General features: G+C 41.5%; 1 protein-coding gene and 1 long non-coding RNA gene across 4 annotated transcripts; one reads left to right on the forward strand and one right to left on the reverse strand.

Annotated features, from left to right (window-relative positions):
- Nucleotides 1-905: 905 nt before the first annotated feature.
- TMEM183A (transmembrane protein 183A) lies at nt 906-14,630 on the reverse strand. 3 transcript variants are annotated; one of them, XM_047076665.1, is made up of 8 exons: nt 14,446-14,630; nt 14,158-14,247; nt 13,134-13,301; nt 8,157-8,313; nt 7,126-7,306; nt 4,593-4,673; nt 2,850-3,005; nt 906-1,609 (listed from the first exon to the last, which is right to left on the reverse strand). In XM_047076665.1, the coding sequence occupies exons 1-8, from the start codon at nt 14,552-14,554 to the stop codon at nt 1,424-1,426; spliced, it is 1,128 nt and encodes a 375-aa protein (XP_046932621.1). In that variant the 5' UTR covers nt 14,555-14,630; the 3' UTR covers nt 906-1,423. The 3 variants fall into 3 exon arrangements, with proteins under 3 accessions (XP_046932621.1, XP_046932620.1, XP_046932622.1); XM_047076664.1 differs by having other exon boundaries at nt 8,157-8,316; XM_047076666.1 differs by lacking the exon at nt 13,134-13,301 and having other exon boundaries at nt 8,157-8,316.
- A 151-nt stretch (nt 14,631-14,781) lies between these two features.
- Nucleotides 14,782-15,657, forward strand: LOC124510400 (uncharacterized). Its single transcript, XR_006961684.1, has 2 exons — nt 14,782-14,963; nt 15,273-15,657. It is a non-coding gene; the product is annotated as an uncharacterized LOC124510400 (long non-coding RNA).
- Nucleotides 15,658-16,262: the final 605 nt, after the last annotated feature.

Genomic DNA, 16,262 nt, shown 5'->3' on the forward strand with positions numbered 1-16,262 from the left:
GACCTTCAGCATAATAAATGCCTAACAATTCAATGAAAATATCATTATTCTTCTGCCTTTCTTGGTCTGTTTTGCAATTTACTTAGAAACACATATTCCAGGGGTGCCTGGGTGGCTCAGTCGGTTGAGCATCCGACTTTGGCTCAGGTCACGATCTCACAGTCCGTGAGTTCGAGCCCCGTGTCAGGCTCTGTGCTGACAGCTCAGAGCCTGGAGCCTGCTTCGGATTCTGTGTCTCCCTCTCTCTCTACCCCTTCCCCGCTCATGCTCTGTCTCTCTCTGTCTCTCAAAAATGAATAAACATTAAAAAAATAAAATAAAATAAAATAAAATAAAATAAAATAAAATAAAATAAAATAAAATAAAATAAAATAAAATATAAAATAAAATAAAATAAAATAAAATAAAATAAAATAAAATAAAATAAAATAAAATAAAATAAAATAAAGAAACACATATTCCAAAGACTCTTTCATATATACCTTTTAGGCTGATTATGGATAAGGTATACCACAATCAAATTTTTACTTACCCTCTTACTTTCTTATCTATGTACAATCTGCCTCCTCCCTTTTGCCACCATCTACCAGAGGGAATGAAACGGAACTTTTTAACTGTGGGACAGCAAAAAGACCTGGGTCAGAATCCTCCGCTATTTATTGGCTGCATGGCCTTGGGTAAGTCACGGATTCAGTTTTCTCAACCACAGAATGGGACCAGTATCACCTACCTTGCAGGATCATGAGAATTAGTGTTATCATGTAAAGTTCCTAGTATAGTACCAAGGGCACAAAGTCATCATCACCACCACTATCAAGCCTCGTGCAAAAATCCAAATTGGCAAAAAAATATTTATGCAAATATCCAAAAGTGATTTTTAAAGAAAGATACACAAGTCAATCTTCTAAGATTCTGAAAACCCTGTCACCTGCTTTATTTCTGGAGGAGGGTAAAGGGAGAAGAGAAAATATTCACTTGAATTTGAGGGGGAGCTTAATGGGAAGCAATAGTAGCAACAATTTTAGGCCTCTAAGGCTCCTCTCTGATCACAAGGGAAGGCTGAAACTTCCTTGTTTGGAGATTCAAGAGTTTAATTTTTCCCTAGAGCAAGATCATCCATTTTTGCTGGGATAAAAGAATAAGGAACAACAAACTCAATAGCACCAAATGGGGTTTAACACAGAAAATGGGGCCAGGTTTCTCCTTTCAAATGCACATTTTTTACATTAAAATATGTTTATAAATCATAGTTGTTTTTCCTCTCGATTCAATCCTTCTCCTTCCCCTACCAGGAGCCCGGGGAACTGGAAGAGCACGTGCGTTACTGACCAGATATACAATCCGGACGCCCCTTCCAAACCGGAATCTGATTACTAATGGACTGGCCCAGCTCAGGGCTGCCCTCAGCGACGCGAAGCAGTAACTATGCTCTCAGGGAGAATGGGTACTGAGGATGCCACCAGTCAAAGAGTCGAACGCTGTGCACTGGGTCCAGGATGATTTGCACGCCCTGTTCGCTGCGCAGTTTCCGGCCACCACGGACAGGAGAGTCCTGGAACACCAGTCTCACACGATGATGCCGCATGTCCGTGCTCACATTGATAGTAAACTAGCAGAGAAAAAGCAAATTCAGTCCCCAAATCCAACAACCTTGTTTTCCTACGGCTTACTCTGAAATAAGACAGTCTAGACAAAATTTACACTGGCTGGGCCACAAAATGAAATTTCTTCATATTTAAACTCTGCAAAGAAAGCTTCTCAAATAGCTGAGTAAATCAGGATACACACATACAGACTACCACTGAAGTCAATTTTTAAAAACTGGGTGGGAGCTATATGAAATGACTTGAAGGCATCCTGATGAGATATTTTGAGCAAGTCAAACAAGATGCATGAAACATACATCTGATCACATGTTTGGTAAAATAAACCACACAATCTCTAAATATGTTTATGTATATGTTGGTCTGTACAGAACTGTAGGAGCATGAAGTACAGGGAATCTGAATATATAACTAGGTCATTAATGTGACTTAACCTTGAGGGAGGGGAGAGGTGCCTAACAACCAACACAGCATGTATGATATAATCTCAATTATACAAAATTATTTAAGAGAGTGGACGTATGCATGTACATAATAATGGACACAATAAAGAACAACTCCCAAAAAGTTAATAGTTATAGGACAGTCAACGTCTAGGTCACCTTTCCTTTCTCGATGTATTTATGTATTATTTAAGTTCTTTCCATGAAGTATACATTATTTATTTTACCATTAAAAAAAGAATAAAACTATTTTCAGTGTGGAGGTTGGAACCCCACGCAGCTCTGAACATAAGCCTAAAGGACAGCAAAGATAAATCGCATGAACTCTCAAGTTCCCAATCCAGTCAAAATTTTTAAAAACTTGGAAAATAGGCCAGAGACATATTTGTTGTTTACTAATCTAATTCTTGGCTAAGGCTTGAATAGTCACCATCACACAGGGGACCGAGTGGTCACCCTACATTTTAGTATTCCATTTATGACACCACAAGCATGCCTCAAGGTCCTGACATACAGTGCTCATATATAAGCCTCCATATTATCCCTGAAAGGATGATGTTTCTCCAATATTAGCGATAACTATACAAAGATGCAAAAAAAAAATGAGATAAGACATTCTCAGATATGATTAACTCCTCCATAAATCTGTTCCTAATATATAAATCTGCTTTCAGAATTTTTTTTAAAAAAATTATTCTTCAAAGATTTCTTCCTTGATGATTAAATTTATAAATTTCTGTCCAGCCCTCCGTATAGTGAGAGTATGTAAAAGAGCTAAGAATGACACGCTGTCCCCACTTACCAGGGTAAATATCATTCCCATGACAATTGGAATAAAGATGAAGTTGAGGGTAGTGACCTGTAGTAGGCAGCAGTCCTGGTCTGGGTTGGTATGAACATCTTCGTACTGAATGGGAGGCTGCAACCCTCCCATACACTTGCTCTTTAATCTAGGGGACTGAAGAGAACTGAGAATTACTCTCATAGCTTAGAGGAAATGTTCATGGCTCTAAGACTCCACCCGTGAAAGTCCTATGGCTCAACAAAAGGATGAGATCCCTCTTCTGTCACCTCCTCTCTTTATAGACATATTGGTTTCTATACAGATCAAGGAAAACCTGCCTTTTGAAAGAAGAGGAAACACATTAGGATAAGCAATGTGGCAATGGGTATATGCTTCATTTAGGCAGGATTTCCGGCCTTCTGGCAAGAAATGGAAACTTATAGCTCTATCAGAAGCTCTCCAATGTTTGAAAGATTGCAAATTCCTTGTGACTTGTTGGACTCCAAAGAACATCTGCTGCACAAATGGGACAGAAGCAGAAGTGGCCGTCTAATTCCAGTCACCATAAATAAAAGAGTTGTGAGTGTCAGAACTAAAGGAAATCTCAGCATTCACCTTTCTGCAGTTAATTCCGGTCTCAGCTGGAACACTGCTGAGACTGCCCTGCAGCTCCTTCCCAGAAACATCCCATGGTGGACCTTCTATCAACATCTAATGGGTATCACAGATTGAGGACCTATTATTAACATCAAATGATTAGAGCCAAAATTCTTCCTTAAAACCACGTTAAAAAAAAAAAAATCAAATGGAAAAATATGATTTACTCTCATTATAAACCTATCTGTAACTCACCTACCATCAAGTGCAGGATAACTAATCGCATTTATAATGCATCTCCTCATAAGATACTAAGTAGAGGAGACAGAAGGAAGAAATGAGCCTGCTGAGGACAAGAAGTAAAGACAAGCAAAGCAGACCCTCACAGAGGCCAAGATCTCAGGTATAGTCCAAGCAAAAGGCAGAGACAGAGTAGAATACTGTCTCCTCTTCTTATACATAGCCTCTTGGCAGCCCCTTTCCTCAGGGCCTCCCCACACGGCCTCAGGTGTAAAACCATACAAATCACTGTTGTTTGCAAATACATTTGCTTTGAAAAACAAAAAGTGACAGGCAAACAACCCCAGTACATTGTTATAACAAGTTTTCCCCTTTTTCCCATGTTTAGAAAGTCTTCAACTATACAGAAAAGGTAGTAAAAGAGTGCAATAAACTCCTGTATACCCTCTATCATTAGATATTCCATTTTCTCTCCTCCCACCTCTCTCTCATGTTATGTATACACACATATACAAATCACACGCACATTGGGGGCAGAAGGGGCAAAGCCATCTGAAAGCAGCACTGATGCACCACTTTATTCAGCATGGATGAAGACACATATAACCAGAGTGTCACCGTCATACCTAAGAAATTAACAACAATTTCCTATCATCTCATATTCACAGCATCCTCAAATTTCTTGAATTGTTCCCATGTGTCTTTTATAGCTCTTTGTTCCCCGATTCAGTGCCCACTTTGCATTACACTATTGTACCATGAGGTCTCTTTCGCATAGGGTAATTCCTCCTTCCTTTTCTTCTCATGGCATTTCTGTAAGTTTTGATGTGTACTATTTGATTTTAATAAGGCAGTTTTATGCCTAGTGAAATTTATTAGAACAGCATAGTGCCTGAAAAACAACAAGAAGATACGACTACATACCTGTTTCTTGAACTTAAAGTTGAATTCCCACATTGGTTCCTGTCTGTTCCCAACAATCTTTCTGCACCAGAAAAGTAAGCACTGTAAGAAAAAGAAAAATAAAGTAAACCAAAAATAAATAAATATAAGACAGAAAAGGAAAAAAATCAAAATAAGGTCACAAAAAATAACCAGCAAAAACCTGTTTGACAGCTCTAAAGCCAGCCACAGTCCCAATGCTGAGATTTTACTTTGGCACAGATAGAGACCCCTCCCCGCCAATTTGACACTGGTGCAACATGAAAAGACACAGTCCCAGGGTTATTCAGTAAAGAGAAGAGGGACCAATATAAGTCAACCTCAGATGCTGTTGAGGTCAACCCCCACTGTTCTCATCTTTAAAGACAGAAACATGGTCTCTAGAGACTGGGACATTCTGATTCAGCAAGCCACTCCTCTATATGAAAATATAAGGGCAGCCAGTAGCCACCAGGCAAGATGATAACAAAGCCATAAGGCAGGCAGAGATGGCCGGTCCTGTAACAGGAGCAAGCCACTCAGGACCTTCTGGGAGCAGACAGCCGATGTGAAAACTACAGAGCTGGGCTGAATTCAGTCTCAAGTAAGCCCCTCAGTGAAAGTCAGGCTACAGCTAGGGTTAACACAAGAAGTTAAGTACCTCCCAGGGGATAAGGGGTGGGTCGTCCGCCGTGCCAGCTGTCCTGCCCTTCAGACATGCCCTGTACGTCCTGCTGTTCCATCAAAAATAATGGGCTTGGCTTTAAGGGCAGACACTTCTGCTGCCATCACAACGGCTCCAGTGTCCCATACAAGCTATGCTATTGAAAAGAGAGAGAGGGAGAATCAAATACGAAAAGCTGGAGTCCAGGAACGTGGGACAACTTCCTTTAGGCATGCTGCCAACTCCCTGAATGCCATGCGATTGTGGTTATACAAGTGGCAAGGCCATGCATGGGACACCTGCCACTGCAGGTCCCACATCCTCTTAAGAGATCTCTAACAACAAGGCACAAAAGAAGCAGCCAAGAGGCCTGGGCTTACTATCTGGAATAAGACCTTAGGTTTCACCACCTTGGCTTTTTATAATCTACTTTTCAAAAATTAATATAAGTGATAAGACTATGAAGCCAGAGGTATTTTCGATTTAGGCAGTAGCACTTGCATTGTGCACTGGAGCCGCTAGGATGTGTCAGGCATGAGGAGTTCGCCCAGTGCTGCTCTACTCCCAGCAAATGACTCACACCTGGCATGATGTGTAGCTTTGGGATGATCCCCACCTCCTCATACTTGGTCTGATACTATCAAATGTTTCTGGGGGAGGCAAACTGCAAGTGTGAGATGATATACCGTCCACTCATATTACTAGCGGAAGCAGCTGCTGGGTGAAATTCTACTCGCCCCGGATTCTACTCTTGCCCTAAAGCCACCAGCGAGTGTGGTATTAAATTGAGCTCAGCCCATAACCCTGATCATCTCAGTTTGCAATCCTGGAAGGAACCTCGATAATCCTGAAACCAACAGTACCCTTTCAACCAACACGTAGCAGGTAGAATAGTATCACACTGGAGCTAAACTAGGCGAGAAGAATCAGAACACCCAAAGCGCAGAAACAAAACAGAAGAGAACGGAAAGTGCTATAGAACACCAGAGCTGGGGTAGGAACAGAGTAATAAAATTTACCCACAACTCATAAGAGACAGAATGTAGACAACGGTATTAGTTGAAGGAGAAACAGGCTGAGGCAGCAACTTGCCTAAGTGATCGTGTCTGTTGTACTGGTCTAGCTCGGCAAAAGTGGGTTCGCTGGGTATTTCAATATGGCGAAAAGGACAGAAAGGACCAAAGGCTAATAGACCTATTTACAAATCAGAAGAATGCCAGATACTTGAATACAATGTATGAATAAAAACTACTGGGGAAATCCCAAGATATAAGAAATAGCCTAGGACACAGCAAGAATTTGAGAGAGCTAAAATCTACGAGCGCGAGTACCTTATACTCTCTGAAATGACCTAGCCCAGAGCTTGGCAACAGTGGGCACTTAGCATATGCTAAAGTCTGTACCAAAACCTTTTAACGAGGTCAACAAGAAACAAGAAGCCTAGACATCAAGGTCACATTCAGAAAAGAAAATTACTAAGGTGTTCGTGTTATATCTTTGCATTGTGATTTAAAGCACCTTGTAAGAATTACAGTTTACATCTACCGTTTGAGTTGTGCTCTTCCTAACCCAAACCATCAAAACCATCTAAAGTGATCCAATGTACAATGCATGAGAATAAAGTAAAGAGAATAAAGAATATGCTAGAAGCACAAGAAAGCTTTAAGGTAAAGGTAAGAAAAGCCAGCCCAGCAGAGCAGGAATGTCTTAGAGAAGTGAAACCCTTGAGTCCTGAAAGCTTCCATTAGTCCCCTAGCAGCCTGGAACCTATAGCCCTAGCCCTCCCCATCAAGAAAGCTGGAGATAAGCCATATTAATAGGCCCACCATACAAGAGTCCACTAGTTAGGCGCCAACAATAATTCTCACTTACTTTGGAATTCTTTAATGTGCTGGGAGTGCTTTCTGGAATGGCTGGATTCTTGGAGATTCGAGCAGCAAATGGCTCATACATATGGTACAGAGATCGGATCACACATGCCCGGAGACAGCGCAGCTTCTCCATGGACTCTGGTCGCAGGCGCAAAGGCAGAGAGGCATCCAGCGTGTAGTGCCTGAAACATGACACATTACTCCTACCAATATGTGACCTATCTCTCCTGCTCTGGGTCCCCTAGGATTCCTACTCTCCATATGAACCTAACTGTATGATTCTACTGGCCAGTAGTTAGCTTGTCCCCAGTGTTCTCCCATGCACACACGTGTACACACACCACCACCACCACCACCACCACCACTTCTTCATTTCTTAGCTATTTTTACTTCTTTGCTATTCAAAAACCAATTCACATATATCTTGTAATCCCGCAGTCCACTCATGTGTTTCATGTCTCAACAAGTTCTCTACATACTTCCACCTCAACATCTCTCCCCATAACATCCTTACTGAGAGTTTATAATCTTCGTTACATTTCTGCATCTGGTAGCAAAAGCTAGCCATCTTACTAATTATATCATTCACTTGCTCCTCACTCTCACCTCTACAACTATACACCGGGCAACATGAGTACAAAAACTCTACGATACTTCATGATAATTAGCAAACTAAGAAACAATGAACCCAGTTAGAAAGGTAAGCAGATAGACATCTGTAGCTTTTGAAAATTTTAGTTAAAATAAACTTATGAAGAAAAGTCAAAGACCACTCTTTGTGAGACCCGAAGCAAGACTTTTTGTCGAAAGTGGATACTGGATGGGGGAGGGGGCAACCATAGGGAAGACAATTACCTGGATGAATTAATAATACCAATTTTAAATTAAAGAGGGGCTCAAGGAGTCCAAAGCTAGGCTCATGCCCGGCATGGAGCAGAGAAAGTGAAAACAGTCACCAGCCAGTAGCTCCAAATCATAATCAGCAATGAAATCAGCTACAAAGACAACAGAGTGAGCTCTCTGTGGTCGCACCTTCGGTACAACCTGGTCCAAAAGGCAGCAGTGCAAGTGACAGTCCAGGCATTCTTACAAATCAGGGAAAAATTCACAATGTCCTCAGGACGGATATAGGAGGCCAGCAATAGCCAAATATCCATGGGATACTCTTCTCCTCCAGCCCCGTCCAGGTCTTCTGAAACAGAAAAGAGAATATAACCTTTGACCTTCTATTACACACATACCTTAAGATCCCCAATCATTTCAATTCTCCCAGGGCTTGCACTGTTAAAAAAACAGTTTTAAACAGGTCCAAGAAAGCCTGTCAGGCTCATCATTTCCTGCTTATTCTAGCTGCTAGAAACTTTTGCTTCCTGTTGCCCAAGTGACTAGGTCATATTCTTAAAAGGCTTTTATTTAACAACTATTCAAACACTATTTTGAAGTTTGCCAAAGTACTTCTGCATACATTATACCATTCCACTCCAATAATTCTTCAACAGAAATAAGGAAAATATTACTGTGCCCATTTAATTAGTAATAAGACACAACCTTGGCACTAGGTTAAGGTAAACAGAACCCAGGTTTTACTCCAAATTCTAGCTTTGCACCACGAACTCTGCCTCTGGGTGGCTCAGTAGGTTTAGAATCAGATTCTTGATCTCAAGGGTGCCTGAGTGGCTCAGTCGGTTGAGCATCCAACTTCGGCTCAGGTCATGATCTCACAGTTCCCAAGTTCAAGTCCCGCATCAGGCTCTGTGCTGACAGCCTAGAGCTTGTTTCGGATTCTGTCTCCCTCTCTCTGCCCCTCTCCTGCTCATGTCCTCTCTCTCATTCTCTCTCTCGTTCTCTCTCTCTCTCTCAAAAATAAACTTTAAAAAAATGTTATTAAAAAAAAAAAGATTCTTGATCTCAGCTCGGGTCTTGATATCAGGGTAATGAGTTCAGGCCTCATGTTGGGCTCCACACTAGGCATGAAGCCTACTTAAAAAAACAAAACAAAATATTCTGCCCTTGATTTCCCTCACAGTCCCCATCCACTAAACATTTTCTTCAATTCAGTCATTCTAAAAAAAAAAAAAAAAAACAAAAACTGATTTTAAAATGGTATGATGAAGCCTCAAAGTGCAAACTAAATAAAACAGCAGGTAAGTTACAGCATATCTTCATCACTCAATAAATGCCTGTAGACATGTTTCTTTCCTTCCAGTTCCTCGTTTCATTGCCAGTTTGACCTACGATCCTGGCCAGGAGCATTCAGTATTCAAAGATGCCCTGTGACAACGTATCCCCACCTCCTCCTCCTTCAGACCTCATCAGGGTTCATTCTCTTAACTCTGAGGTCCATCAGATGTCTCAAGTTCAAACAAAAACTCACACTCTATAAAGATATCTGCACCTGGACAAACCCTAACCCTAACCTGTAATTCAGACCTAGTCACACAACTATCCAAAAAGAACTTTTCTTCTTTCTCTTTCCTGGGCAAAAGGACCCTACACTACCTCCCCAAAGCTGCCTCTACTTTTTTAGCTAACAGCTTCCTGCAGCTATATGACTCAATCAGGTTGTTGCATTAGATTCTTCGTTACACGGACCAACGCCTCCAAAACAACATCCTCTTCTCTGGTTGCAATTCTTCCTTATAATTTCTGGTAACCATTTAAGGTTAAGTGTGCCATGTTTGGGCCCCACCTTCTCCCACATTAAATCTCTCCCTAAAGAAGAATGAAAAGGACTATCAGAATTTCTCCCACTGAGTCCCATAAGGAGCTTTACAAAGCAGAGTGCTGTTTAAAAATGTTCATCTTTAGGGACAAAACTTGGTAACTACTGAAGAACTGTCAGTGTTTGAAACATCATTATTAAGAAATTTCAAGATGCAGGAAATGGAATCAGTAAAAGAAAGCCTCTTGGAGATAAGCCATGAAGGACATAAAGAACTTTGATAGATATAGCTTAAGAGAAAAGTATTCCAAGTGAAATAAACAGTAAACATAAAGCCCAGAGACCTAGAAAAACAAAACACATGTGACAGCAATAAAGAGCCAAGCCTAACAAGATTCTGATACTATTAAGAAATTACTATTCACCTTTTTAGACAGGATTAATTTTGTTGTTGTTGTTAAAGAGTATCTGTCTTTTGGAGGGAACTACCAAAATATTTACAGATAATAACAGGATACCCGGAAATTGTTTCAGAATAATCCAGTGTGTGTGTTGAGGTGGGGGAGTAGTGGTTGAAACAAAAATGGCCATAAGTTGATAAGTGTTAATGCTGGGTAACAGCTATATGGGACTCATTATACTATTTTCTCTTCTTCTGTATTTGTTTCATTAAAAAGAAGCTAAAAAGAGAAGGTAAAAAAAAAAAAAAAAAAAGACCAGTCTGACTAGAATGAAGGAACCTAATGAAAGTAAAGCAGAGCAGAGAACTAAAAGATGAATTATAGTTAAACCTGAAAGCCACAAATTATGTATCTGGTAAGTGACTTGTATCCTGAATACACAAAGAATTCTCACAACTCAGTAATAAAAAGATAACCCAACTTAAAAATGGGCAAAGGATGGGGTGCCTGGGTGGCTGTTGGTTAAGCATCCACCTTCGGTTCAGGTCATGATCTCACGGTCTGTGAGTTCGAGCCCCACATCAGGCTCTGTGATGACAGCTCAGAGCCTGGAGCCTGCTTCGGATTCTGTGTCTCCCTTTCTCTCTGCCCCACCCCCACTTGCGTTCTGTCTCTGTCTCTCAAAAATGAATAAATGTTAAAAAAAAAATTTTTTTTAAATGGGCAAAGGATTTGAGTAGACATTTCTCTAAAGAAGACATACAAATGGGGGCGCCTGGGTGGCGCAGTCGGTTAAGCGTCCGACTTCAGCCAGGTCACGATCTCGCGGTCCGTGAGTTCGAGCCCCGCGTCAGGCTCTGGGCTGATGGCTCGGAGCCTGGAGTCTGTTTCCGATTCTGTGTCTCCCTCTCTCTCTGCCCCTCCCCTGTTCATGCTCTGTCTCTCTCTGTCCCAAAAATAAATAAACGTTGAAAAAAAAAAATTAAAAAAAAAAAAAAAAAAGAAGACATACAAATGGGCAATAAGCACACATGAAAAGATGCTCAACATCATTAGCCATCAGAGAAACACAAATCTAAACCATGACATACACCTGACATCCACTATGATGGCTTTAATTTAAAAAGTCAGACAATAACAAGTGTTGGCGAGAATGTAGAGAAACTGGAACTCTTTACATTACTGGTGGGAATGTAAAATGGAAACTACAAAAAACACACTGGCAATTACTCAAAAAGTTAAACCAGAGTTACCATGTGATTCAGCACTTTCACTCCTACCCAACAGAAATGAAAATATACGTCCATACAAAAACTTGTACAAGAACATTCACAGCAGCATTATTCAAAATAGCCAACAGGGGCGCCTGGGTGGCTCAGTTGGTTAAGCATCCGCGACTTCAGCTCAGGTCATGATCTTGCATTCCATGGGTTCAAGCCCCGCGTCAGGCTCTGTGCTAACAGCTCAAAGCCTGGAGCCTGCCTCAGGTTCTGTGTTTCCCTCTCTCTCTACCCCTACCCTGCTCACATTCTGTGTGTGTCTCTCTCAAAAATAAACACTAAAAAAAAAAAAAACTTTTTTGATGTTTTTTTAAAAAATAGCCAAATAAACTGAAGTACTGTTATATCCTACAAAATGGATGAACTTGAAAACATGCTAAATGAAAACAGCTAGACACAAAAGACCACATATTGTATGATTCCATTTATATGAAATGTCCAGAACAGGCAAATCTATAGAGACAGAAGGTAAATCAGTGGTTGGGGGTAGGCTAGGGGGACCAGGAGGATTAGGAGGAAATGAGGAATAATGCTAAGAGGTTTGGGGTGATAGAAATGTTCTCAACTCAGATCATGTTCATGGTTGCACAACTCTGTAAACATACTAAAGCCATTGAATTGTACACATTAAAGGAACGAATTTTATGTCAGTAAAGAGATTTTAAAAGTCTGTAAGCTGTTCTCTGGAGTGTGCCCAGAAACAAAGCAAAGCAAGATAAACCTCTAAAAGCATGGTGATGATGAGTAGGGATTTCAAGCAAAAAATTAAGGAACAAAGAAACGTAAGGAATGTCAGTATTAACTTTGGCCTTCTGGAAAACAGTGGTATCACTGACAATAACTGGCATAATTACAAAGCGATGTCAGTCCACCAATTATTGATTGTTCCAATATATTTTAACAAATACAAATATCTGTTATCTGACTCTCAAGTACAGGTCAAAGTTCTGGCACATCTAACACCAAAAATACACATATCATTTATACATTAGCTTCCCCTAACTCTAGCTGATCACTGGAACCACTTTAGCTTTAAGAATAGCTATTCTGGGTGCTACCCCAGGAAAGTCTGATTCATTAAGTCTAGAGCAAACCACCGCACGACAGTCTGGCACATTATATACTGTTAGTTTATTTTTCTTTGTTTCATTTGTGTGAGTTTTATTGGCACTAAAGTATAAAATCACATAATTTTCTATTTCCCACAGTATCTATTAGACGTAAGCAGACATTAACAATTGCAGAGCACTTAAAAGTCCATAGTAATATCTAACCTCAGCTGAAATGAAACTGGTTATATACAATCCACATATTTAGGAAAACGTTTTTGGTCACATCTTTGCTTCCTCACCTGTTCAGAAATCCCGAAATGCAAAGGCTTTTTGTGTTCATGTCACCATATGGGTTTTTACCTACCAATGACATGTTCTCAATGAATGGCTAGTACAGTCGAATTTACAACTCCAGAAACCTACTGACTCTTACCAATCTCCTTTCCTCTCAAATGTAGACAAAAGTAGAAAGCGCTAGTATATTAAACCTGTCCCACTACTAAGATCCAAACCCTGGTTCTCCACTGGCTTCACCTCTTGTGCTACTGAGAAAGCGAACAGCTTCAAGTGATCATGACAGACAGGACTGAACCAAAAGCGAACAAGCCCTATACCTTTGTGCCTCTTGCTCTTTTTTTTTCTGGAGACGGTTCTCTCATGGATGCTCTCCTCCTGAGCATCCATCTCATCACTGCTGTCAATGATGTCACAGGGCTCACCAACCCCAGAAAGAGCTTCCACTGCAGGAACCTGGGAGGCTTCCAAGCCACAAAGAGATTTTACTAGAAGAAAATAAGGGGAGAATGAGATGGCAGAGTCCCATCCAGAAATACAAATGACACGACTTAGGCAGGATATCAGCATCCAAGAGGAAAAGAAAGAGGGGGGAGGGGGGAGCAATAGTGTGAGAGAGCCTGCTGAAGAAAGCCGAGAACCAAAAAGAAAGAAATTTTAGCATTTAAATACAAAAACACTGGAAAGCAAATGAGCAATCTGACTCCAAAGTTGCAGAGATTGACTCCTTAAAAGTGTCAACTTCAGACCTGAAGAAAAAGGGAGTGCATTATTATTCTTCCACTATAAACCCTGTAGGATAAAAAACAAAAGGTTAATGCTATTCTCGTTTGCATAAATTCTGAGAAGCAATGAGAGAAAATGAATCCAATTTAACCCTGTTCCTAAGCTAGAGTCAGTGGGTGCCGTAAAAGCACAAGTCGCAGGGACCTGTGAGTTAAAGGCTTGTAAGAGAAGCATGAGAAAAGGAAAAGCACACTTCAAGGTTATCACACAAAGAAGCCAACTGCAGAATAACTGAGAGTACATATGAACCACAGGAAAAAGACGAATAACCAAGAAGGAGGCAGTGAAAATTACAGAAAAGTACACAAAGATATATATTTTTTTTTTGGATGCAAAAACAGAAATAAAATATTTCTGCTACAGAAACTGCTACTGCTCTTGGCTAATCCTCCCTTTCCCCTCCTCCGAATACATAAATGACTACTCAGGACGGCAAACACGTTTACGGGAAGATGCCCAAAGGATTGCAAGAAAAACACTGAGGCAGGATCCCAGGAAAACGAAACACCTAGTTCTGTCTTCACGGCCTGAGTCTGAAAAGACTTGTCGGCAGCCTACCTTCCTGCTGAACAGCATTGGCGACGGCTTTCTTGACCCGTCCAGACCTCACGACCGCCGGATCCGAGTTGGCATAATCCGCCACGGTCACTGAAATACAGCATCAACCCTCAAAGGAGGAGGCCTTCTCTCGTCAGCGTCCTCCCCGCCTAGACCTCCTGCTCACTGCAGGTCCCCGGCCCCAGCCGCTCTCCCATTACAGGCAAGCGAGCGCTCGCCCCGGCGCCTTCCAGCCCCCCTCCCTGCCGCCAGCAATGAGCCTTTCAACGCCCCCACCCCCTCGCCCACCTCGTCCAGAGCAGGCGTCGTGGGCCCGGAACTTGAGGCGCTTCCCTCTCTTGGGCATGGCGACCGTATCGGGGCGAGGCCGGCCTAGCGGGCCGGGACCCCGGGCCATGCCTCGGGCCGGAGAGCCGGCTCCGGGAGCCGCGAGCCAGCTCCGCCCGGCTCAGCGGCCATCCCGCACCGGAGTCCGCCGCTCTCGCGAGGACTTAGGCCAGGGCTCCGCGTCGCGTTGGCGGTCGACGCCCCGTTCGGAAACCAATCACCGCCTGGTCTGCGGAGTACGTCATCATCCAGCGCCCACGGATCACCTGCGTCTGGGTTCCGTACGGAATCGACCTGAGTCTGGGTTGCCGTTGTTCTGGGCTGTGTGGGATTTCGCCGCACCTCTTGAGAGGTAATTGGTGTCGCAGACCTGGAACCCACGCCGGCGTGGACTAGAACTGCGTTTACACCCTGGTATCAACGATTTTTCTGCTACCGCCTGTGTCCACACTCCAGGCTCACTTCAGACCCAAATATCCGTACGTGGTCAACTTTGTGCTTGCTAGTCCAACCTGGGTCTCTAAGAGTCTTCGCTCTGATTGCTTATCCAAAAGTTATAAAGTTCTGAACTCTCAAAATGGATAAGGAGGTTCTTAAAAGTTTTTCAATGTACCACCGTCCCCCAAACAAAATACTAGAAGGATCGATGAGGAGAGAAAATTGTCTTTGTATTGATAGAGAAAAAAGTCACCGAGTGAAGGTTACAGCAGGACCCTGGACTAAGCGCTAGTACGAATAAGAAGTTACTGTACTGAGTTATGTTCTTTGTCCTTCTGACTTCCTTGCAGCTCCCAAAAGATGCTGGTACTGGTCTTGACATCCAAACTGCAGGACCCACTAGCGAATGCCACCCTAAGGTATTGAGGAGACTCCGGTTTTTAATGTGATTACGTAATACATAAAAGTTCATTAGGAGCAAACCACTGGCCTTTTATTAACATTGTGCTAATAGGCTTGAACCAATTAGAAGTTATAATTGAAGCTGAATATACTTGATTATAATTGAGCTATTCAAATTTAATTTATCTAAAGTATAACATAAAACAAGGGTCTAATAGACTGTTACGTAAAAGAGAATTGTTCCAAATTTTTACATGTGTACACAATTCATGTTTGTCGTCAAGTTCAAAATGCAGCCAGCAGAGTGTAATCAATAAAAAAAAATTAACAAGACCAACGTTCATGTTGATTTCTAATGATGTGGCACTTTGTTGAAAACACTCGGGCATTGGGATTCTGGAGGAAATCAAAGGTGCAAAAAAATAAGGTTTTAACTGAGATGTTCTCATTTTCAACAGTATGATTACTCCTCTAATGCTTTGGAATGAAAGAAGTCTAATCCTGAAACTTTATTTCATCTTTTGAAATTTCAAGAGTAGAAGTAAGGCCACTCAGACTGTTAAGCCCTATGGCCACTTTAGTGGAACAAAACACCTATAGATCTTTTATTCCACTTTCTATTAAAAAGCAACAATTTTTAATTAATGGCAGTCTTAGCTTCCAGATCCAAAGACACAGGTTCTCTCTAGAAAGACAAGTTGTAAAAGTTACTAAAAGAGTTGTTGTATCTAAATGCAAGCAGCATGTAGCTATTAACCTGGTATTAAGAAGGAAGGAGAATATTGTCCTAAAATCTTTGTTCTCACCAAAGTGGAAGTTCTAGGTTATATCTATCCTACTTTTTTGGTATTAAATCATCCTTTATTTTAAGCTAATAGTAAATGATAGTGGTGGTGGTTTGTTTTGTTTTGTTTTGAGGTCCTTTCTTGTCAAAACTT

The sequence above is a fragment of the Lynx rufus genome, unplaced genomic scaffold (assembly GCF_022079265.1).
Source record: "Lynx rufus isolate CCGP_SWC_20201006 ecotype Redwood Valley unplaced genomic scaffold, mLynRuf1.p SCAF_15, whole genome shotgun sequence".
NCBI lineage: Eukaryota > Metazoa > Chordata > Mammalia > Carnivora > Felidae > Lynx > Lynx rufus.